The sequence below is a fragment of the Macaca mulatta genome, chromosome 5, assembly GCF_049350105.2.
Source record: "Macaca mulatta isolate MMU2019108-1 chromosome 5, T2T-MMU8v2.0, whole genome shotgun sequence".
Classification (NCBI taxonomy): domain Eukaryota; kingdom Metazoa; phylum Chordata; class Mammalia; order Primates; family Cercopithecidae; genus Macaca; species Macaca mulatta.
In genome coordinates, this window is record NC_133410.1 from 159,673,690 (window position 1) to 159,698,209 (window position 24,520).

The 24,520-nt window shown below is 44.6% G+C and overlaps 1 protein-coding gene, 1 long non-coding RNA gene and 2 other non-coding genes across 4 annotated transcripts; 3 read left to right on the forward strand and 1 right to left on the reverse strand.

The window, feature by feature from the left end:
• Positions 1-2,356: 2,356 nt before the first annotated feature.
• On the reverse strand, positions 2,357-19,217 carry LOC144340852 (uncharacterized). Its single transcript, XR_013417321.1, has 3 exons — positions 19,040-19,217; positions 3,177-3,271; positions 2,357-2,957 (listed from the first exon to the last, which is right to left on the reverse strand). It is a non-coding gene; the product is annotated as an uncharacterized LOC144340852 (long non-coding RNA).
• A 91-nt stretch (positions 19,218-19,308) lies between these two features.
• LOC703455 (small ribosomal subunit protein eS1) lies at positions 19,309-24,290 on the forward strand. Its single transcript, XM_015139331.3, has 6 exons — positions 19,309-19,394; positions 20,187-20,290; positions 20,671-20,858; positions 22,571-22,779; positions 23,842-23,951; positions 24,125-24,290. Exons 1-6 carry the CDS (start codon positions 19,333-19,335, stop codon positions 24,244-24,246), a joined length of 795 nt encoding a protein of 264 aa, XP_014994817.1. The 5' UTR covers positions 19,309-19,332; the 3' UTR covers positions 24,247-24,290.
• LOC114678558 (small nucleolar RNA SNORD73) lies at positions 21,754-21,821 on the forward strand. The gene has a single exon (XR_003729994.1). It is a non-coding gene; the product is annotated as a small nucleolar RNA SNORD73 (small nucleolar RNA).
• On the forward strand, positions 23,495-23,560 carry LOC114678559 (small nucleolar RNA SNORD73). Its single transcript, XR_003729995.1, has one exon. It is a non-coding gene; the product is annotated as a small nucleolar RNA SNORD73 (small nucleolar RNA).
• Positions 24,291-24,520: the final 230 nt, after the last annotated feature.

The window sequence follows — 24,520 nt, forward strand, 5'->3', positions numbered from 1 at the left end:
GTAACAGCTTTATCCTCAGGCAGTAGCAAGATAACTGCAGAAATTATTTTAACTCAGCCATGCCAGTATGCAGAGGAAGAAGAGCACTCTTAGGAGTAAGAAAGTATTTCTTCTTTTTTCTTTTTTTTTTTTTGAGTCAGAGTTTCGTTCTTGTTGCCCAGGCTGGAGTGCACTGGTACAATCTTGGCCCACCGTAACCTCCGCCTCCTGGATTCAAGCAATTCTCCTGCTTCAGCCTCCCGAGTAGCTGGGATTACAGGCATGTGCCACCACGCCCGGCTAATTTTGTAGTTTTAGTAGAGACGGGGTTTCTCCATGTTAATCAGGCTGGTGTCAAACTCCTGACCTCAGGTGATCCACCCGCCTCAGCCTCCTAAAGTGCTGGGATTACAGGCGTGAGCCACCGCGCCCGACCACAAGAAAGTATTTCTAAGAATACTGCACAGTTGGCCACACTCCTACTCTAAAACCAATTACTGCCAAGGGGATGATAGAATAACCAGAATTGGATTAGACTAGTTATCTGAGGTGGAATAAATGACAGGGAGTCAACTACTTATACTCAATAAAACTGGCCGGGCGTGGTAGCTCACACCTGTAATGCCAGCACTTTGGGAGGCTAAGGTGGGTGGATCACTTGAGGTCAGGAGTTCAAGACCAGCCTGACCAATGTGGTGAAACTCTGTCTCTAATAAAAATACAAAAATTAGCCAGGCGTGGTAGCACATGCCTGTAATCCCAGCTGCTTGGGAGGCTGAGGCAGGAGAATTGCATGAACCTGGGAGATGGAGGTTGCAGTGAGCCAAGATCGCGCCACTGTACCCAGCCTGGGTGACAAAGCAAGACTCCATCTCAAAAAAAAAAAAATTGAATTTTACTTTTGTTGGGATTTCCTTAAATTTCCCTTAAATTGTCTATAACTTATTAATTATTGACTGATATTACTAGAGATGTCAGCCAATATTCTTTGCTCATCTGTCTTGGTAAAGAACTGTTCTTGGCCGGGCATGGTGGCTCACGCCTATAATCCTGCACTTTGGGAGGCCGAAGCGGAAGGATCAAGTGAGCCCAGGAGTTTGAGACTGGCCTAGGCGACATGTTGAGACTCCTCCTCTACCAAAAAAAGGAAAAGAAAATTAGCTGAGCATGGTGGCATGTGCTTGTAGTCCAAGCTGCTCAGGAGGCTGAGGTGGGAGGATCACTTGAGCCCGGGAAGTCAAGGTTGCAGTGAGCTGTGTTCCCTCCACTGCACTCCAGTCTGGGCAACAGAGTGAGACCCGTCTCTAAAAAAAAACCTCTATCTTTTTCCCCTCCAAGCTCTGAAGTCCTAAGATGCTACTGTCTATAACCTAAAAGGAAACAGATTTCTGAGTCTTTGGCTTGTAAACTAAATTTATAAAGTGATAAAAAACTATCTGGGAGATAAATAAATGAACATGAACTATGGCATACACAGATGAAACAGTCTAGTCACATGTAATCTGGTATGATTAAGATTCAGAATTAATTATTTAAATACTTACTTGTACTTAAGGGGCAGAGGGTGTCAGAGGGGGCATTGTGACAAAGTTAAATTTGTAAAAAAATTTTACATTGTGGCCAGGTGCGGTGGCTCAAGCCTGTAATCCCAGCACTTTGGGAGGCCGAGACGGGCGGATCACGAGGTCAGAAGATCGAGACCATCCTGGCTAACACGGTAAAACCCCGTCTCTACTAACAAATACAAAAAACTAGACGGGCGAGGTGGCGGGCGCCTGTAGTCCCAGCTACTCGGGAGGCTGAGGCAGGAGAATGGCATAAACCCGGGAGGCGGAGCTTGCAGTGAGCTGAGATCTGGCCACTGCACTCCAGCTTGGGTGACAGCAAGACTCCGTCTCAAAAAAAAAAAAAAAAAAAAAATTTTACATTGTTAAATTTTCAAAGTTAATCTTTTAAAGTTGTAGTTAAATTATGACATTTGAATTTATAATAAAGACTGCAAACAGGACCAGCCCGGCACAGTGGCTCAAGCCTATAGTCCCAGCACTTTGGGAGGCCAAGGAGGGTGGATCACCTGAGGTCAGGAGTTCGAGACCAGCCTACCAAAAGGATGAAATCCCATCTCCACTAAAAATACAAAAGTTAGCCAGGCGTGGTGGTAGATGCCTGTAATCCCAGCTACTCGGGAGGCTGAGGCAGGAGAATCTATTGAGCCTGGGAGGCGGATGTTGCAGTGAGCCGAGATCATGCCATTGCACTCCAGCCTGGGTGATAGAGTAAGACTCCATCTCAAAAATATATAGATAATAAGAAAAAGACTACAGAACCAAGAAATTAAGGGGTGATGAGTAGTTGTTCATTGAGAGATTACAAATGGTATCTTTCAGGTGAAGTCACAGTGTCCATCCGTTGGCATGCCTACCTTTCACTCTGGAAGGAAGTCAAGAAGTTAAAGAAGTTTGAGTCCTACCAGAGATCACTATTTCCAGGCACCTAAACTCACTAGCGAATTTGTGTCTTTACTTGGGCAGGCCAAGCCAAAGGCCAAGCTAAAGTGTTGACAGAGCTATGAACTATTAAACAGTGCAAAATTTCTGAATCAAAGCACCAAAAATACTTTTGTAAGGGAGTTTATTTTTTCACAAACTCTGAGTGTACAAATTCTAAAGTGAAAGAAACAATAAAATACAAGGACCTGCCAGGTTCTGTGGCTCACACCTATAATCCCAGCACTTTAGGAGGCCAAGGCAGGCCGATTGCCTGAGGTCAGGAGTTTGAGACCAGCCTGGCTAGCATGGTGAAACCCCATCTCTACTAAAAACACAAAAATTAGCCAGGCATGGTGGCGCACACCTGTAGTCCCAGCTACTTGGGAGGCTGAAGCAGGAGAATTGCTTGAATCTGGGAGGTGGAGGTTGCAGTGAGCCGAGATCATGCCACCGCACTCCAGCCTGGGTGACAAAGCAAGACTGTGTCTCCTAAAAAAAAATAGATAGATAAGATAGATAGATAGATAGATAGATAGATAGATAGATCGATCTGGCCAGGCGTGGTGGCTCATGCTTGTAATCCCAGCACTTTGGGAGGCCGAGGCAGGCGGATCACTTGAGGTCAGAAGTTTCAGACCAGCCTGACCAACATGGAGAAGCCCCGTCTCTACTAAAAATACAAAATTAGCTGGGCATGGTGGCACGTACCTGTAGTCCCAAATACTTGGGAGGCTGAGGCAGAATAGCTTGAACCCAGGAGGCGGACGTTGCAGTGAGCCAAGATAGTGCCATTGCACTCCAGCCTGGGCAACAAGAACAAAACTCTGTCATACTAAGACGGACATTTCAGTTATTTCCATCTTTTGCCTATTTCAAATAGTGCTGCTATGAATATTTGTGAACAAGTTTTTGTATGAATACTTATTTTATTTTTTTCCTTTCCTTTTTCTTTTTTTTCTTTGAGACAGGCTCTCACTCACTGTGTTGCCCAGGCTGGAGTGCGGTGGCACTATCATGGCTCACTGTAGCCTTGACTTCCCCTGACTCAGTGATCCTTTCACCTCAACCTCCCGAGTAGCTGGGACTATAGGCATGTGCTAACATGCCCAGCTAATTTTTGTTCTTTTTGTAGAGACACGATTTCACCATGTTGCCCAGGCTGGTCTTGAACTCCTGGGCTCAAGCGATCCCCTGCCTTGGCCTCCCAATGTGCTGGGATTACAGGCATGAGCCACTGTACCTCGCCTTATTTTCAATTCTTTAGGATACATATATCCAGGAGTGGAATTGCTAGGTCATATGGAAATTTTATGTTTAACATTTTGGGAAACCATCAGTCTGTTTTGTAAAGTGGCTGCACCATGGGCTGAGGCGGGTGGATCACTTAAGGTCAGGAGTTTTAGACCAGCCTTGCCAACATGGTGAAACCCCGCCTCTATAACAAAAATAAATTAACTAAAATAAACAAAGTGGCTGCACCATTTTACATTCCCAATAGCAGTGTATAAGTGTTCTGATTTCTCCATATTCTCACCAGCATTTATTATCTGACTTTTTTGTTATAGCCATTCTAGTGGATAAAATGTAAAATGGGTGAAATGTGATTTACATTTCCCTTAAGACTATCAGGGATCAGTTTTATCTCTGCATATTCATCAATTATATCCCTTTTTTTGTTTTCATTTTTTTGAGACAGGGTCTGGCTCTGTCACCCAGGCTGCAGTGCAGTGGCATGATCGTGGCTCACTGCAGCCTCAACCTCCCAGGCTCAAGCGATTCTCCCACCTCAGCCTCCCCCAAGTAGCTGGTACTACAGGCACGAGCCATCGTACCTGGCTAATTTTTGTATTTTTCATAGAGACAGGGTCTCCCTATGTTGCCCTGCTGGTACCTAACTCCTGGGACTTAGTGATACTGCTACCTTGGCCTCCCAAATTAGTGGATTACAGGCATGAGCCACCATGCCCAGCCCCATTTGTATATCTCGTTTGGAGAAATGTCTACTCAGAGACTTTGCCCATTTTAAAATTCGATTTTCTGTCTTTTATTATTGAGTTGATAGAGTTTTTTTTATGTATTCTAGAGATAAGTCCCTTATCAGATACATGATTGCAAATATTTTCTCCCATCCCGTGGGTTGTCTTTTCCCTTTGCCCATAGTATAATTTGAAGCAGAAAAGCTTTTAATTTTGAAGAAGTCTAATTTACCTATTTTTTCCTCTTTTGTTGTGTGTGCTTTTAGCATCACGTCTAAGAATCTATTGCCACTTTTTTCTTTTCATTTTTTAATTTTTTTGGAAATGGAGTCTCCCTCTGTCACCCAGGCTGGAGTGCAGTGGTGCAATCTTGGCTCACTGCAACCTCCACCTCCCTGGTTCAAGTGATTCTCCTGCCTCAGGCAGCTAGTACTACAGGTGCCTGCCACCACACCCAGCTAATTTTTGTATTTTTTTTGGTAGAGAGGAGGTTTTGCCATGTTGGCCAGGCTGGAAAAAAAGAGCATTCTTCTGCAGGTGGCTATCAATTTGTCCCAGCACCATTTGCTGAAAAGGCTAGTCTTTCTCATTAGATTGTCGTGGCACCTTTGTCAAAAATCAGTTGGCCGGGTGCAGTAGCTCATGCCTGTAATCCCAGCGCTTTGGGAAGTCGAGGCGGGTGGATCATGAGGTCAGGAGTTCGAGACCAGTCTGACCAACATGGTGAAACCCCGTTTCTACTAAAACACAAAAAATTAGCCGGGCATGGTGGCACACACCTGTAATCCCAGCTACTTAGGAGGCTGAGGCAGGAGAATTGCTTGAACCTGGGAGGCAGAGGTTGCAGTAAGCTGATATTGTGCCACTGCACTCTAGCCTGGGTGACAGAGGGAGACTCCATCTCAAAAAAAAAAAAAAATCAGTTGATCACATACACATGGGTTTATTCCTGTTTATCTATATATTTTACACTTCATTTATTAAACTTATTCCTAAGTTTCTTATTCTTTTTTATGCTATTGTAAATAGAATTATTTCCTTTTTTTTTTTTTTTTGAGATGGAGTCTCACTCTGTGGCCCAGGCTGGAGTGCAGTGGCCGGATCTCAGCTCACTGCAAGCTCCGCCTCCCGGGTCTACGCCATTCTCCTGCCTCAGCCTCCCGAGTAGCTGAGACTACAGGCGCCCGCCACCTCGCCCGGCTAGTTTTTTTTTTGTATTTTTTTGGTAGAGACGGGGTTTCACTGTGTTAGCCAGGCTGGTCTCGATCTGCTGACCTCGTGATCCGCCCGTCTCGGCCTCCCAAAGTGCTGGGATTACAGGCATGTGCTACTGTGTTCAGTCCCAATTATTTATTTTATTTTACTTTTTTGAGACAAGCTCACCAAGTCACCCAGGCTGCAGTGCAGTTGTGTGATCATGGCTCACTGCAGCCTCAAACTCCCCGGCTCAAGCTATCCTCCCACCTCAGCCTCCCAAGTAGCAGGGCTACAGGTGCACACCACCAAGGCTGGCCAGTTTTTTTTTTGTTTTTTTTTTTAATCTTTGAGACGGAGTTTCACTGTCTTCCATGCTGGGGTGCAATGGCACTATCTCGGCTCACTGCAACCTCCGCCCCCAGGGGTTCAGGGGGTTCTCCTGCCTCAGAGTCCTGAGTAGCTGGAATTACAGGTATGCACCACCATGCCTGGCTAATTTTTGTATTTTCACAAAAGTACAAATTAGCTAAAAATACAAAAAAAAATTAGCTGGGTGTGGTGGCGGGCACCTATAGTCCCAGCTACTTGGGAGGCTGAGGCAGGAAAATGGCATGAACCTGGGAGGCACAGCTTGCAGTGAACTGAGATCGTGCCACTGCACTCCAGCCTGGGCAACAGAGCAAGACTCCATCTCAAAAAAAAAAAAAAAAAAAAAAAAGAAAAGGTTAATCTTTGGCCAGGCATGGTGGCTCACTCCTGTAATCCCAGCACTTCGGGAGGCCAAGGCAGGCACATCACCTGAGGTCAGGAGTTCAAGACCATCCTGGCAAACATGGAAAAACCCTGGTCTTTACCAAAAATACAAAAATTAGCTGAGCATGGTGGTGGGTGCCTGTAATCCCAGCTACTCAAGAGACTGAGTCAGGAGAATCACTTGAACCCAGGAGGAGGTTGCAGCGAGCCATGATCACACCATTGCACTCCAGCCTGGGCAACAGAGTGAGACTCCATCTCAAAAAAAAAAAAAAAAAAAAGAGTTAATCTTTGAGGTCAAATTTGGGTTTGAATTCTAGCTCCACACTTTTAACTGTGTGATTCCAGCCAAGTCACTAAACCATTGAGTCTTCTTTCCTCATTTAATAATCCTACCCTGCAGCAGTGTCCTGAGGACTAAAAGAGATTAAATGAGATCATGTAAATAATTCTACTACTGAAATCACCTTTGCAAAATTATGACTGAGACAGTGAAAGAGATCTAACTTAACTGACTCCATCTTGCTTCTAGCCTCCAAGTTGTCCTTGTTCATTCCTGAGCTTAGGTTGAACTAACTTTGGAAGAAACTTGGTTTGTAGTTTATAGTTTAAAACAAAGACAGATGCCGGGCATGGAGGCTCACCCCTGTAATCCCAGCACTTTGGGAGGCTGAGGTGGGTAGATTATGAGGTCAGTAGATCCAGACCGTCCTGGCCAACATGGTAAAACCTCGTCTCCACTAAAAATAAAAAATAGCTGGGAATGGTGACGTGCGCCTGTAATCCCAGCTACTCAGGAGGTTGAGGTAGCAGAATTGCTTGAACCAGGGAGTCAGAGGTTGCGGTAAGCTGAGATCACGCCACTGCACTCCAGCCTGGGCAACAAAGCAAGACTTAAAAACAACAACAACAACAACAACAAACAAAGACAGTAACAGCCCTTTCCCAAAGCACTTCTCCTTCTTGCCTGGATTGCCTTTGTAGGACTAACATTAACCACAAGATTAGAAATTATGGTTTAGGATTCATGCAGCCGGAGACTACAAGATTCTGACCCTCCCTAAACTGCTCCTAAAATCAGTGCTTGAGATACTTTGAAGACGCTGCACTTTATGGATCAGCTGGCACTACCCAGATGGATAAACTGGCTCATCTGATCTTGTGGCCTCCACCCAGGAACAGACTCAGAGACAGAAGACAGCTTCGACTCCCTATGATTTCATCTCTGACCAATCAGAACTCCCAGCTCACTGGATTCCCCCTACCCACCAAGTTGTCCTTAAAGACTCTGCTTCCTGAACGCTCAAATGCTCGGGGACACTGATTTGAGTAATAATAAAACCCCGGTCTGACACTGATTTGAGTAATAATAAAACCCGGTCTCTCACACAGTCGGCTCTGTGTGAATTACTCTTTCTCTATTGCAGTTCTCCTGTCTTCAATCAGCTCTGTCTAGGCAGTGGTCAAGGTGAAACCCATTGGGCGGTTATACTAGTAGGTCAGGATTTCCACAATGTTTTCTTTCCCATTGCCATTGTGAACTCTAAATATGTGAGACAGGTCTCAGTCAATTTAGGAAGTTTATTTTGTCCAAGTTAAGGACATGCGCCCTTGACAGTCTCAGGAAGTCCTAACAACATGTGCCCAAGGTGGTTGGGGCACAGCTTGCTTTCATGCATTTTAGGGAGACATGAGAGACCAATCAATATGTGTAAGACGGCCATTGATTCTGTCTGGAAAGGTGGGACAACTCGAAGCGGGGAGGAGGCTTCCAGGTCATAGGTGTTAAGAGACAAATGGTTGCACTCTTGAGTTTCTGATTAGCCTTTCCGAAGGAGGCAATCAAATATGCATTTATCTCAGTGAGCAAGGGGATGACTTTGAGTTCTGTCTGTCCTTTGTCCACAAGGATATTCCTTGTGAGGGTGGTATGTAGCTTTTTCTTTTTTTTTTTTTTTTTTGAGACGGAGTCTCGCTCTGTCGCCCAGGCTGGAGTGCAGTGGCCAGATCTCAGCTCACTGCAAGCTCCGCCTCCCGGGTTTATGCCATTCTCCTGCCTCAGCCTCCTGAGTAGCTGGGACTACAGGCGCCCGCCACCTCGCCCGGCTAGTTTTTTGTATTTTTAGTAGAGACGGGGTCTCACCATGTTAGCCAGGATGGTCTCGATCTCCTGACCTTGTGATCCACCCGTCTCGGCCTCCCAAAGTGCTGGGATTACAGGCTTGAGCCACCGCGCCCAGCCTGGTATGTAGCTTTTTAATTTTAGTAGCTATACATATTTGTAAGGAATAGAATGAAAGGCAGGTGCTGGGTGGGGTGGCTCATGCCTGTAATCCTAACACAGGAGGCTGAGGTGGGTGGATCACCTGAGGTCAGGAGTTCAAGACCAGCCTGGCCAACATGGAGAAATCTTGTCCTACTAAAAATACAAAAACTAACTAGGTGTGGTGGCATGTGCCTATAGTCCCACCTACTTGGGAGGCTGAGGCAGGAGGATCCCTTGAACCCAGGAGGCGGATGTTGCAGTGAGCAGAGATTGCACCACTGTACTCCAGCCTGGGTGACAGAGCAAGACTCTTAAAAATTTTAAAAAATGAAAATAAAAAGAATGAAAGTCCGGTTTTTAAGTAGTTCCCAGCTTTGACTTAGTGATTTTGGGGTCCCAAGATTTATTCTATTTTCCTATCACACTATATTATAAAGAAAGCTTCTACCTGTTTTCTCATTATTTTATTGTAACTACCAGAGGCTTAAATTACTTAAACTACTCATTTTAGCAATTATTGGGAAGGAAAAATGCACAAGCAGGAATAGGAATAGAAAAATGAGGTATGGTATTTTCAAGAAAAAGACAAATTCGGTATGAGATCATTTTCCAAGGTATTCAGAAAAATTAGTTGATATACCACCCTGGATGCTGGTGTATGCTCAAAGCCTGCAATGATAGCAATTTTTTAAAAAAATCACTGAAGGGCCGGGCGCGGTGGCTCAAGCCTGTAATCCCAGCACTTTGGGAGGCCGAGACGGGCGGATCACGAGGTCAGGAGATCGAGACCATCCTGGCTAACACAGTGAAACCCCGTCTCTACTAAAAAAAATGCAAAAAACTAGCCGGGCGAGGTGGTGGGCGCCTGTAGTCCCAGCTACTCAGGAGGCTGAGGCAGGAGAATGGCGTGAACCCGGGAGGCAGAGCTTGCAGTGAGCCCAGATCGCGCCACTGCCCTCCAGCCTGGGCGACAGAGCGAGGACTCCGTCTCAAAAAATAAAAAAATAAAAAATAAATAAAAATAAAAATAAAAAAATAAAAAAAATCACTGAAAAGGCCAGGTGCAGTGGCTCACGCCTATAGTACCAGCCCTTTGGGGGGCCAAGGCAAGCAGATCACCTGAGGTCAGAAGTTAGGAGAGACCAGCCTGGCCATCATGGTAAAACCCTGTCTCTAATAAAAATACAAAAAGGCTGGGTGCGATAGCTCACGCCTGTAATCCCAGCACTTTGGGAGGCCAAGGTGGGTGGGTCACGAGGTCAGGAGATGGAGACCATCCTGGCCAACATGGGGAAATCTCGTCTCTACTAAAAATACAAAAAATTAGCTGGGTGTGGTGGCATGTGCCTGTAATCCCAGCTACTCAGGAGGCTGAGGCAGGAGAACCCCTTGAACCAGGGAGTCGGAGGTTGCAGTGAGCTGAGATCATGCCACTGCACTCTAGCCTGGCGACAGAGCGAGACTCCATCTAAAAAAAAAAAAATTGCTGGGCGTGGTGGCATGCACCTGTAGTCCCAGCTACTGGGGAAGCTGAGGTAGGAGAATCACCTGAGCCCAGAGGCAGAGGTTACAGTGAGCCGAGACTGCGCCACTGCACTCCAGCCTAAGCAGCAGAGTAAAACTCTGTCTCAAAAAGTAAATAAATAAAAATAAAAATAACCGAAAAAAAATCACCATTCTATGTATTTTTTATTTTACTGAGAGAATGCCAATAATCCTTTGAGGTGGGTAGGACAGCCATTATTACCTCCATTTTACAGGGACTTAAAACACAGAGGGATTGAGTGACTTGTCTGTGATTATAAAACTATTTGATGAGGAAGCTGGAATTGAAGTCATGTCAATTAATTACAAATTACATAGTCTTGGAGCTTTTGATAATATCTCAAAATAAAGGTCATACTGAGAGGATAAGGGTCATTATGCACTTATAAATTAGATATTTATTTATTCAATAGCTGAATAATACTATTGTATTATTGTATAATTGTATTATTGTATAATACTATTGTATTATTCAGCTATTGAATAAATAAATATCGGATTACAAACAAAAATTTTTTGTTGTTGAGATGGAGTCTTCGTCTATTGCCCAGGCTGGTGTGCAGTGATGTGATCTCCGCTCACTGCAACCTCTACCTCCCAGGTTCAAGGAATTCTCGTGCCTCAACCTCCTGAATAGCTGGGACTATAGGCGCTCGCCACCACACCCGGATAATTTTTGTATATATATATATTATTTTTTTCAGTAGACTCAGGTTTTCACTGTGTTGGTGAGGCTGGTCTCAAACTCCTGACCTCAAGTCATCTACCCACCTTGGCCTCCCAAACTGCTGGGATTACAGGTGTGAGCCCCACTTCCAGCCAGTGAAAATCTTATTACAGTGAATACCATTGCATATATACAATGAATGCCATTTGCATAGGAAAGGAAGCAAAGAGGATCTCCATGCTATTTAAGATGAACTTCCTATTTCCAATACAGATTTTAGGAACAGAGGGTAGGAAGCATATGTATGGATATTTATTCTGATCAAAATTTAGCAGCCTGGGCAACATGGTGAAACCTGGTCTCTACAAAACAATACAAAAAATTAGCCAGGCTTATGGTGGTGCATGCCTGTAGTCCCAGCTACCCAGGAGCCTGAGGAAGGAGGATCTCTTGAACCTGGGAGGAAGAGGTTACTGTGAGGATCACCTGTGAGCCCAGAAGGTCGAGGCTGTAGTGAGCCATGATGCCACCACTGCACTCCAGCCTGGGTGACAGACCAAGACTCTGTCTCAAAAAAAGTAAAACAAAATAAAAGTTTAAACCAAATGAGTGAATCTTTTGAAAGCTTTGTAATTTGCCAGGCACTGTGGCTCATGCCTGTTATCCCAGCACTTTGGGAGGCCAAGGCGGGTGGATCACCTGAGGTCAGGAGTTCGAGACCAGCCTAACATGCAGAAACCGCTGTCTCTACTAAAAACACAAAATTAGCCGGGCATGGTGGCTCACGCCTGTAATCCCAGCTACTCGGGAGGCTGAGGCAGGAGAATCGCTTGAACTCAGGAGGCAGAAGTTACTGAAAGCCGAGATCATGCCATTGCACTCCAGCCTGGGCAACAAGAGCGAAACTCCATCTCAAAAAAAAAAAAAAAGAAAGCTTTGTAATTTGACTTGACATGGACTTCATGGTAGTGTGTACAGAACATTGTTGTTTTAGTAAACCACGTGAAGGTATCACTGGATATGGGAGTGTGTACGTAAACAGACACACATTATTCAATATCCTTAGATTCCAGACCACAAGATCCCTGAGGATAGACCCTGATCTCTCTCACATCCACATCACAGTACCTAGCACTAATGAATGAATACATAAATGAGTGAGTGAATAAATTCATTTTCTTTAAAATTATCCTTCTCCAACTCATCTTGTCAAAAGTACCTTTCTCTACTTCTGACCCTTTGGGCCGCTATTCTGTCCTTAGTCAAAAATATTTCCACTCCAGGACGAGACTGAATTCCCTCCAGAAACAAAATCCATTCTTCCCTTTAATCTAGGGGAAGATAAATGACAGATTCAAAGTGACTCTCACAGTCATTTGGCCCCGGACTATGTTGGGGTCTTCTGGACTGCTCACATATATTTGCTCATTACCATTTCCATTATCTTACTCAGTTTGCGTGTGTGTGTGTGTGTGTGTGTGTATGTGTGTGTGTTTTCAGACAGGGTCTTGCTCTGTAACCAGGCTGGAGTACAGTGGCGTGATCTTAGCTCACTGCAACCTCTGCCTCCTGGGTTCAAGCAATTCTTGTGCCTCAGCCTCCCGAGTAGCTGGGATTACAGGCACGCGCCACCACACCCAGCTCATTTTTGTATTTTTAGTAGAGACGGGGTTTTACCATGTTGGTCAAGCTGGTCTTGATCTCCTGACCTCGTGATTCACCCGCCTCAGCCTCCCAAAGTGCTGGAATGTATCTTACTCAGTTTTTATAGCCCAAGCTTCTGATCGAAATCAGCACATTCAAGGTTCTTACTGCTTGTTCTATTTTCCAAGCCTTTAATTTCTGCATGTCAATAAAAAGAGTCAAACTCTGCAAAATATTTAAAGAGATTTATTCTGAGCCAAATATGAGTGACCATGGGCCATGACACAGCCCTGGAGATCCTGAGAACCTGTGCCCAACGCAGTCAGGCTACAGCTTGGTTTTATACATTTTAGGGGGACACAGGACATCAATCAATACATGTAAGATGTACAGCCCAGGCGCGGTGGCTCACACCTGTAATCCCAGCACTTTGGGAGGCTGAAGTGGGCAGATCACCTGAGGTCAGGAGTTCAAGACCAGCCTGGCCAACATGGCAAAACTCCGTCTCTACTAAAAATACAAAAAACTTATCTGGGCATGGTGGCGCATGCCTGTAGTCTCAAATACTTGGGAGCCTGAGGCATGAGAACCACTTAAACCCGGGCGGCGGAGGTTGCAGTAGGCAGAGGTTGTAGTAAGCCAAGACCGTGGCACTGCACTCCAGCCTGGGCAACAGAGTGAGACACTGTCTCAATAAAATAAAAGAAAAAGAAAAAGAAAAAAATTCACTCCATACAATTGTTATTGATCTGTTGTAAATGGATTGTTAATCAGCAACTACTGGAAATAAGTTGCCTTTTTTGGTAAAAGGGTAAGGGTAAGAAGAATGGGAAAAAAAATGAAAGGAAGCAACTTTTTTTGAGCATCTACTTTGCGCCAGATATTTTACTATGCATTTAATTTTCACAAAAACCTTATAAGTAAGGGAGACAGATAATAATTGTTCCTAAATATCGGTTCTTCCCTTCTCGGAAAGTAACAGAATTTTTGGTGGGCACATGGTTCTTCTGCTAAGTTCTATGATTACGTTTATCAGCCTGTCTCATAGCTAGGGACACAGGGAAGTGACATGAGCAGAATGGATGTGTATAACTTGTGGATGGTATTGTGTAAGGAAAGGAATGTGCCCTCCTCTTTGCTTCTCCCTCTCCCTGTTGAACTAAATGTCGACTTTTCTTTCTATTTTTTTAGAGACAAGTCAACCAGGCTGGAGTGCAGTGGTAATATCACAGCTCCCTCCAGCCTTGAACTCTGGGGCTCAGGCGATCCTCCTGCTTTGGCCTCCCAAAGTGCTAGAATTGCAGGTATGGGCCACTCCACACCCAGCCTAAATGCTGACTTTTCATTCCAGACCACATGGATGAGAGCACAGCATGAATAGCAGAGTAATAAGACTGATGAAATCACTGTCACCTAGGTAACTAACACTATGGTGCCTACACATCAGCCCTGGGCAGCATCCACTTGGACTGTCACATAAGTGAGAAATAACTTCTACCTTGTTTTTTTTTTCTGAGCCAGAGTCTCGCCCTGTCACCCAGGCTGGTGTGCAATGGCATGATCTCGGCTCACTGCAACCTCCACCTCCCAGGTTCCAAAGATTCTCTTGCCTCAGCCTCCCGAGTAGCTGGGACTACAGGTGCCCACCACCACGCCCAGGCAATTTTTGTATTTTCAGTAGAGATGGGGTTTCACCACGTTGGCCAGGCTGGTCTCAAATTCCTGACCTCATGATCTGCCTGCCTCGGCCTCCCAAAGTGCTGGGATAATAGGCGTGAGCAACCGTACCCGGCCAACTTCTACTTTGTTGATGCCACTGTTATTTAAGTCTCTGTTACAGCTTCTGAACCAAGTTGTTGTGTAATTCCCTGTGCAATCTATGTGAGTGGCTCTCCTGGAGTTGTCCAACATGGCAGCCTTGACCTGAACTAATATGGCAATGAGAAAACAAGTTCAGAAAGATTAAAAATTTTTCTGAAGTCAAACTGCTACGTGAAAATAGCAAAGACATGGAATCAACCTAAATGCCCATCAATGGCAGACTGGATAAGGAAAATGTAGTATATACACACCATGGACTACTATGCAGCCATACAAAAAGAACAAGAAAATGTCTTTTGCAGGAACATGAATTGAGCTTGAGGCCATTATCCAAAGCAAACTAATACAGGAACAGAAAACCAAATACCACGTTCTCACTTATAAAGTGTATAAGTGGGAGCTAAATAATGAGAACACATGGGCACAAAGAGGAGAACACAGACACTGAGGCCTGCTTGAGAATGGAGGGTAGAAGGAAGGAGAGGATCAGAAAAAATAACTAGTGGGTACTAGGCTTAGTACCTGGGTGATAAAATAATCACAACAAACCCCCATGACATGGGTTTACCTATATAACAAACCTGCCCATGTACCCCTGAACCTAAAGTAAATGTTTAAAAACAAAAATGACAACAAAAAAAACTACTATGTGATAAGGTGGGATTGAACCTAGACCTACATGATACCAAATAGTTACTGTACAAGATTCTAGATTCTAGCCCTAGATTTTTACTTTGTGAAATGTTGCTGACCAGAAGGAAAGTTCCGGCACTTGTGCTTTTAGAGTATGAGCAAAGTGTTTTTTATTTATTTTTTTTTTTTTTCTGAGACAGAGTCTCTCTGTCACCCACACAGGAGTGCACTGGTTTCAATTCCCACGTTAAAACAGCAACAATGGCAGTGTGGATAGTGAACCAAAAGGAGTGCCCCTGCCCTGGACGTGTGCTGCTCTTAGGAACAGCAATGGTATGAAGAAGGAATCCAGTCTGGTTGCACCTCTGGACTTTTATAATGACACGAATATCACCATGTACAGATTTAATCTCAGCTTTTGTTCTCAATTCTCTTGCTTTATATCCTGGAACGAGTTCTTTCTTCCTACCTGGTAATCACAACAAACTCTGCGGGGGAGGCAGGGATGGGAGATGACTCCAACAAGAGCAACACTCGACGTAAAGTTATCACAGGGCTGAGGACAGGGAGATGCTGATATAAATGTCAGTGGGCAGGGAGAGAAAGCTAGATAATAAATCGGATTATTTATTTTAGGGAACAGAGAAAAGAAAAGTTAAAGTTACTGAATGTCTACTACAGTTATGTGCCACATAATGACTTCCAGTCAATACCAGTATCCCATAAGATTATAATACTGTACTTTTTTTTTTTTTTAATTTTAGATGGAATCTCGCTCTGTCACCCAGGCTGGAGTGCAGTGGCGCAATCTCGGTTCACTGTAACCTCCGCCTCCCAGGTTCCAGTGATTCTCCTGCCTTAGCCTCCCAAGTAGCTGGGATTACAGGCGTCCATCACCATGCCTGGATCATTTTTGTATTTTTAGTAGAGACGGGGTCTCACCACGTTGGCCAGGCTGGTCTCCAACTCCTGACCTCAGGTGACCCACCCGTCTCGGCCTCCCAAAGTGTTGGGATTACAGGTGTGAGCCACCATGCCCAGCCAATGAAACAACATTGACAGCTTACTAGGTTTGATGTATTCTGACATTTTTCTGTTCCATTTTCTTCTTTTTTTTTCAGAGACAGGGTCTCAGGTAGTGGTGCCATTATGGCTCACTGCTGCCTCAACCTCCTGGGCTCAGGCAATCCTCCCACCTAGCTTCCTAAGTAGCTGGGACCACAAGTCACCACCACACCTGACTAATTTTTGTATTTTTTGTAGAGACAGGGTTTTGCCATGTTGTCCAGGCTGGTCTCCAACTCCTGAGCTCAAAAGATTCACCCGTTTCAGCCTCCCTAGACGTGGAGGTGTGAACCACCGTGCCTGGCCTGTTCCGTTTTATTCCATCTGAAAATATTAAATGATGGTTGAGACCCAATAAACTGATTTCACACCCCCTAAACTGTATTCAACATACTTACATACTTACATTAAAACTGCTTATTGCACCATTTAATGTAACAGGGTCAGGAAAATATTAATTAGAAATTTTTTAAAGCGTTTACTACAAAACAGAGTTGAGGATTGAAATACAGACCTTGGCCGGGCGCGGTGGCTCATGCCTGTAATCCCAGCACTTTGGGAGGCCGAGGCGGGCGGATCACAAGGTCAGGAGATCGAGACCATCCTGGCTAACACTGTGAAACCCCGTCTCTACTAAAAATGCAAAATATTAGCCGGGCGAGGCGGCGGGCGCCTGTAGTCCCAGCTACTCGGGAGGCTGAGGCAGGAGAATGGCGTGAACCCGGGAGGCGGAGCTTGCAGTGAGCCGAGATCGCGCCACTGCACTCCAGCCTGGGCGACTAAGCGAGACTCTGTCTCAAAAAAAAAAAAAAAAAAAAGAAATACAGACGTCTGACAAATCTCTTAGGTGTTGGTGCTGCTAAAATAAATCAGATGCAGCTGACTTCATTAAGGCCTCTCCCTGTGGCTTTCACTTTTAGGAAGAAAGAGGAATCAGACCAGCAAGAAGGTAAGTTTGGTTTTTATGCTGCAGTAAGCAGACTGGAGGCCCATTTTATCTATCTATCTATCTATCTATCTATCTATCTATCTATCTATCTATCTATCTATCTATCTATCTATCTATCTATACACACACACTTTTTTTTTTTTGGAGACGGAGTTTCACTCTGTCCAGCCCAGACTGGAGTGCAGTGGCGTGATTTCGGCTCACTGCAGCCTCCACCTCCCAGGTTCAAGCAATTCTCGTGCCTCAGTCTGCCGAGTAGCTGGCACTACAGGTGTGCACCACCAGCTAATTTTTGCATTTTTAGTAGAGATGGAGTTTCACCATGTTGTCCAGGCTGGTCTCGAACTCCTGGCCTCAAGTGATCCATCTGCTTCGGCCTCCCAAAGTGCTGGGATCCTCCTACCTCAGCCTTCCGAGTAGCTGGGACTACAGGCATGAGCCATCATGCCGGGCTAATTTTTTTTGATTTTTAGTTGTGATGAGCTCTTGTAATGTTGCCCAGGCTGGTATCAAACTCCTGAGCTCAAGCAAACCTCCTGCCTTGGCCTCTTAAAGCGCTGGGATTACAGGTGTGAGCCACCACACCTGGCCAAATTTACCATCTTAACCATCTTTTTAAAAAAGAGATGGGGTCTCACTATGTTGCTCAGGCTGGAGTCCAACTCCTAGCCTCAGGTGATCCTCCTACCTCAGCCTTCTGAATACCTGGAACTGCAGGTCCAAGGAACCTGGCAAGGCTACCTTAACCTTTTTCAAGTGTACAGTTCAGTAGTGTTAAGTACATTCATACTATTATGAAACTAAGACTTTGAATTTATCCTCCAGGCAACGGAGATTTATGGAATTACTGAAAGATTTCAGGACCCTACTAGAGGTTTAGGAGGGTTGTCTTAGGGGTGGGCGTAGTGGGAGGTAGGTGATGGAGGCCAGCAGGACTGGAAGGGATTGTAAGTTTAAAAGCTTGCAGCGGGCCTTGTAAGTGAGGGTTGGTTTTTGGCTTGGTCACAGGGTTTTCTGCCAGACAGGAAGTTAGAGAAAGGAACTCAACACACCACTGGCTGAGTACCAAGCCTGTATGGGCCAGACGCTTTCCGAGGGCTGCACACTTGAGCTAGTCAGCCACATCTTGCCAAGATGTGCTCTGTTAACCCTTACAGTTAAAAAAAATGGGGAAGGGAAAGGTCGGATTAATTGCAAAAATGGAAAAATTTGGAGATTTCACTTTTTTTTTTTTTTTTTTTGACGGACTTTCACTCTTGTTGCCCAGGCAATGGCGTGATCTCGGCTCACTGAAACCTCCGCCTCCCGAGCTCAGATTCTCGTGCCTCAGCCTCCCGAGTAGCTGGGATTACAGGCACCCACCACCACGCCCGGCTAATTTTTTGTATTTTTGGTAGAGATGGGGTTTCACCATGTTGGCCAGGCTGGTCTCGAACTCCTGAACTCAGGCGATCCGCCCACCTCAGCCTCCCAAAGTGCTTGGATTACATGCGTGAGTCACCGCGCCCAGCCAACGCCCTGCTAATTTTATAATTTTCTTGTAGAGACGGGGTCTGGCTGTGTGGTCCAGGCTAGTCTCCAATTCCTGGCTTCAACTGATTCCCCTGCCTCAGCCTCTCAAAGTGCTGGGATTACAGGTGTGAGCCACCGAGTTCGGTCTCACTCCACTTTTAACAAACCTTTTAATCAATATATAACAGACATATAGAAAAGGACACAAATAAGCGTAGAGCTCAGTGAATGTTCACAAAGCAACAACACCTGAGATGAACCAGCACCCACATGAACAAGCAGAACGTTGCTAGCATCTCTGGAGTGATACTCATTTAACCCTGCGAAACCTCATGAAGCCGACCGTTTTATCACCCCCATTTTACGCATCAGGAAACAAGCGTGGAGAGGTCGGTCTCAAGCAAAGCCCTGTTGAAACCGACATTTGAATCAGATCCGCTGACTGACTCTCGAGAAGATGCCGGTTTGGGGGTTAGACCGTGAGTTCAGCTTTGAACGATGTTGAGTGGGCGTCTCGTTTTATCTCGTTTTACAGAAACTTACTTCCAGACGTCACAGCCACAGAAACCACAGGTAACCAGACGCCTGCACGTCAGGCCACCAACGCCTTGGTCTACACAGCGCAGCTTCCAGTGCCGCGGCATGCCGCGCGACCTCCCCACACACGAAGGCGCTGTCGCAAAGACAGTAGCAGGAGTGGCGCTCTCTACTGTCGCGGAATTCTTGAGGCCGGAAGAATGAGAGCGCAAAGGTCACGTAGACGGCGCGCCCCGCCCCGTACGCCTAAGTTCTCGCGCGACTTCCATTTCCGCCTTTTCGGCTCTCTGATCAGCACCATGGCGGTTGGCAAGAACAAGCGCCTTACGAAAGGCGGCAAAAAGGGAGCCAAGAAGAAAGTGTAAGTGGCGACTGTCGTGGCGTCCTGCTTTTTGGATGTCTGCTGGAATCGGCAGGCTGGTCCTAGATCGCGGCGTAGGCCGGATGGCGAGGATTCCAGTCGGATTGTGCGGGCCCTGGCGGGTTGGTGCACCCAGGAACGCGGCCTGGCGGGTCTGGGTGTTGAGTAGCGGCAGGTCGGCTGCCTTTCCCAGGCCTTCTGGTCCTTGCGCACTTCGCATTTGAGCCGGCTTGCCGCCGCGACTCGGCTGGAATGTTTGTTTTGTGGGCTCACGTGCTGCCTCAATTCCGCGGGTGTTTGATGGCACTGCGACAGCAGGAGTTGAGGAAAGCATCCTCCTATCCATTCAGGACCTGGCAATCCTGCCTTTGCTTGGTCCCGCTGGAATCTGCGAGCTCCTACTAAGCTTTGAGGCCATGCAGGGTCTTAGTTACCAGTACATGCCGTTACGTACCAGCAAAGTTAATGAGATTGCATGTTACTCGTACCTGTGTAGTGGAAGGACCGATGGATGTTCCTCGTGTCTGTGTAGTGGAAGGACCGATGAGGGTGGGAAGTGGACATAACCTTTCGAAGTCTGATGCATGCAGTGAAACATAGAGTGGGAAGAGCTAGGTTTATGTTTATGCCCCTCACCTCACTGTGTGATACACTTTAGTATCAAATTGCCGGTTAGCTTTTTAAAATATTGATGGGAAATAACATTAACAGTGATACTAGAGTGAAGAAAGCACAGAATAAACACAGTAAGAATGATCTGCAATGGAACTTAAGCATTTTCTTAAAATCCAGGGTTGATCCATTTTCTAAGAAAGATTGGTATGATGTGAAAGCACCTGCTATGTTCAATATAAGAAATATTGGAAAGACGCTCGTCACCAGGACCCAAGGAACCAGTAAGTAGCTTATTTTTGGTTTGTATTTTCCTTAAGTTGGCGCTTGTATATTGTAGCAGGCATCTTGGTCTGTTGTTGGTCCTGTGGTGGGAGACTTTCAGGGAATGTCAGCTCTCGGTTGCAGCCTTGGCTCCTGTGGTGCTTGTTTTTAGTACAGCACTTGGAGAAGCAAGATGGTGCTTTTTGAATTAAGAAAATGTGCCATAGGTAGTTCTGAGCTTCTAATAAGTACTGTCGATAAGTCTCTGGTGTCTGGATTTGACCACAAAGGTTAAGGTCTTTACAATTTACCATTAACTTAATTTCTACCCTCAGTTTACAGGCTTGACTTTTGCTTATATGGTTCCTAAATGTTAAGATACTTGTTTTTTCTTTTGTAGAAATTGCATCTGATGGTCTCAAGGGTCGTGTGTTTGAAGTGAGTCTTGCTGATTTGCAGAATGATGAAGTTGCATTTAGAAAATTCAAGCTGATTACTGAAGATGTTCAGGGCAAAAACTGCCTGACTAACTTCCATGGCATGGATCTTACCCGTGACAAAATGTGTTCCATGGTCAAAAAGTGGCAGGTGAGACCCAGAGTTCCTTAGAGTGTGTTGTGCTACGGGTGTTTGACCAAGGATAGCATGGTTTGATATGACAGGAAGGAGCAAGTTCATTTTATTTATTTATTGATTGATTGACTGAGACCAGTGAAATGTCCACAAAGTTCATTTAAAATTTTGTTTTCTTGCCGTTATTGAGTGCTAACTCTGGGGTTGCCACACCATGATACTTTACTTAATATTTAAATCTAAGATTTAATAGTGGTGTATAATCAAAGTCAGATTTTCTTGCTGCATAGATCAGTGGTTTTTTGAGGAACGTTTAGGTGCAGGTGGACGGTTTTGCCTGTCTTCAGGATATTTTTTGACCTCAGAATTGAGTGAGTGTTGATTAACTGTGGCAATAGAGCATAATTGTGGCAGAGCCTCTGGTGTGAGGTTAAAATCTTGGCTCCATTTCCCTATTGTGTTCTCTTTGGAAAGTAACTTGTTTTCTAAGCCTCAGTTTCTTTATTTGTGAAGTGCAGGTGAGAGTATCATTTTATTGAATTGTGAGGATGAAATGAAAATATTTCAGATATTTTTGGCTAACTATCCAGTTGGAATATTTTGTGGGAGTTTTTTGTTTTTGGGAGATTGAGGCTCCAGGCTGGAGTGCAGTGGCACCATCTCTACTCACTGCAACCTCCTCCTCCTGGGTTCAAGCGATTCTCGTGCCTCAGCCTCCTGAGTAGCTGGGATTACAGGCACCCGCCACCTAATTTTTGTATTTTTAGTAGAGATAGGGTTTCACCATATTGGCCAGGCTGGTCTTGAACTCCTGACTTAAAGTGATCCGCCCGCCTCAGCCTCTCAAAAGTGCTGGGATTACAGGTGTGAGCCACTGCACCTGGCATAGTTTGAATATTTTGTATGTGGGAATGAATGATGACAAAATGTTTCGGTCCCAAATGATACATACTGATTATACCGTTTTATCCTGACATTCCTCTAAGGCTTCATGGTTTACATTTCTGGAAATATTTTAAGGTCCCTTATCTGTAAATTGTATTTGATGAGTTTTTTTTGTTTTTTGTTTTAATACTAAGGAATAAAATTTACAAAACGCAAACAAGGTAAATCAGTTTTCATCACTACCCAAGATGGTTTTTGTTTTTTCAATGTAGGCAATAATATGACCACTAATTAGGGGTTTTTAATTATATTTTAGCTCTGAAATTGGGTATTTAATCATCAACATGGCTTTAGTTTGGAACATAAAAGACATCTTCCAAGGTGTACATTTAGAGTTATTATAGCAGTCACCCATTCACAACACAGTTTTTTGAAAAATGACATAATCACTGTAGAAGTTCATATCATAAAATACCATGGATCCTCTCAGAATCTGTTTTCCTCTGGCGTAGTTATATACTTGAAGGGGGATGAGCTGTTTAAAGGGGTGTATGTATATGCAGTGGATGCGGGTTTGGGTGCCGTCATAGTAGTAGTGATAGAGGGTAGAAAGGAGGAGGGAGGGCAGTTGAGAGGACCTGGTTATTTAATTGGGTAAGAATTTGGGGGTAACTGTTGGTAGGTTCAAGGAAGTTAATTCTGTAAACTTAAGAGATGTTATTTATATGAGGATACTTTATATTTAATAATGAATGTGACAGTCCAGCTTTTTAAAATTAGAACTTCAGGGATAAATGGATAACGTAAAACCTGTTAAACCTGACAGTATCTTTTTTCTCCAGACAATGATTGAAGCTCATGTTGATGTCAAGACTACCGATGGTTACTTGCTTCGTCTGTTCTGTGTTGGTTTTACTAAAAAACGCAACAATCAGATACGGAAGACCTCTTATGCTCAGCACCAACAGGTCCGCCAAATCCGGAAGAAGATGATGGAAATCATGACCCGAGAGGTGCAGACAAATGACTTGAAAGAAGTGGTCAATAAATTGTAAGTGTTTCTTTGCTTCCTCACACAACAGAACCTTGAGTATTGATTATTCCTCAGATAAGGGAAAGCATATGAGACAAGGTAAAGGTCTGTTGAAATCCTGTCTGTGAATCCTTCTAGCTATATCCCTTTACGTGAAAGAGTAAGTACTCAGTAAATATTATTATTTGAGTCAGAGTCTTGCTCTGTTGCCCAGGTTGGAGTGCAGTGGTGCGATCCTCCTTGGCTCATGGCAACCACTGCTTCCTGGGTTCAAGCAGTTCTCGAGCCTCAGCCTCCTGAGTAGCTGGGAATACAGGGGACTGCCACCATGCCCAGCTAATTTTTTTTTTTTGATTTTTAGTAGAGATGGGGTTTCACTATGTTGGCCAGGCCGGTCTTGAACTCCTGACTTCAGTTGATCTGCTAGTACTCCGTAAATGGTAATAGTTGTTTTTTTTTTTTTTTTTAATGAAGCTGTCTCACAGTAGATGGAGTTGAAGGACAGGAAATGTTTTTCCCCTACTTGGAAAATAGACTGAATAAGCTGGGTGCAGTGGGATGTGCCTGGAGTCCTGGCTACTTAGGAGGCTGAGGCGGTAGGATTGTTTGAGGCCAGCCTGGGCAATATAGGAAGACCCTGTTCCAAAAAATAATAAACATACATATATATATATACACACACAGAGAAAATATACTGAACAGACAAAACCTTTCATGATTAATAACACATGGGAATAAGTGATGAAAAAAGTTTCGGTCCCAGATGATGGCCAGTGATAACTTACATTTTTCTGATGTTCCCATGCAATATACAGTTAGCTAAGAGGGTGTAATGGAAAAAGCATAAGACTTGGACTCAGAAGACTCTACTAAGTGTAATTCAGATAGATCATCTATCCTTTACATGTGAAAGGAAAATAATAGCTTAGCTTACAGGAGGATTTATGCAGGTTAAATGAGGTAGGTGTTACATGTGTAAGTTTATTCCAAGGCTTCTCTACATTTAAAGGAAATGACTTATCCCCTTATATCTCATAACTAGGACTTTAAGAAAAAAAATTTACTGTTACTGGTTTGCAGGATTCCAGACAGCATTGGAAAAGACATAGAAAAGGCTTGCCAATCTATTTATCCTCTCCATGATGTCTTCGTTAGAAAAGTAAAAATGCTGAAGAAGCCCAAGTTTGAATGTAAGTGAGAAATCACATGATTCCTGTAGGGCCAAATACATTGTTTTTGGGTGGAGGAGGAGTTTGGGGCTATATCATGGCCTTCTTTTTCTTCCTGTCATGCTTGCATAGTACTGATGACCATTGTTTCAAGATACACTAACAAGTTTTTTTTTTTTTTTTTTGCCTTTTAGTGGGAAAGCTCATGGAGCTTCATGGTGAAGGCAGTAGTTCTGGAAAAGCCACTGGGGACGAGACAGGTGCTAAAGTTGAACGAGCTGATGGATATGAACCACCAGTCCAAGAATCTGTTTAAAGTTCAGACTTCAATTAGTGTCAAATAAAAAGTGCTATTTGTGATGGTTTGCTTCTGAACATTGTTTTTTTAAAAATGATCTGGCCGGGCGCGGTGGCTCAAGCCTGTAATCCCAGCACTTTGGGAGGCCGAGACGGGCGGATCACGAGGTCAGGAGATCGAGACCATCCTGGGTAACACAGTGAAACCCCGTCTCTACTAAAAATACAAAAACTTAGCCGGGCGAGGTGGCAGGCGCCTGTAGTCCCAGCTACTCGGGAGGCTGAGGCAGGAG

What these genes read in the sequence shown, in the direction of transcription:
- LOC703455 (XM_015139331.3), top strand. Translation starts at nt 19,333, where the DNA reads ATGGCGGTTGGCAAGAACAAGCGCCTTACGAAAGGCGGCAAAAAGGGA. An exon ending in AAGGGAGCCAAGAAGAAAGT is followed by an intron (nt 19,395 to 20,186) that starts GTAAGTGGCGAC and finishes CTTAAAATCCAG; the next exon opens with GGTTGATCCATTTTCTAAGA. An exon ending in AAAGAAGTGGTCAATAAATT is followed by an intron (nt 22,780 to 23,841) that starts GTAAGTGTTTCT and finishes ACTGGTTTGCAG; the next exon opens with GATTCCAGACAGCATTGGAA.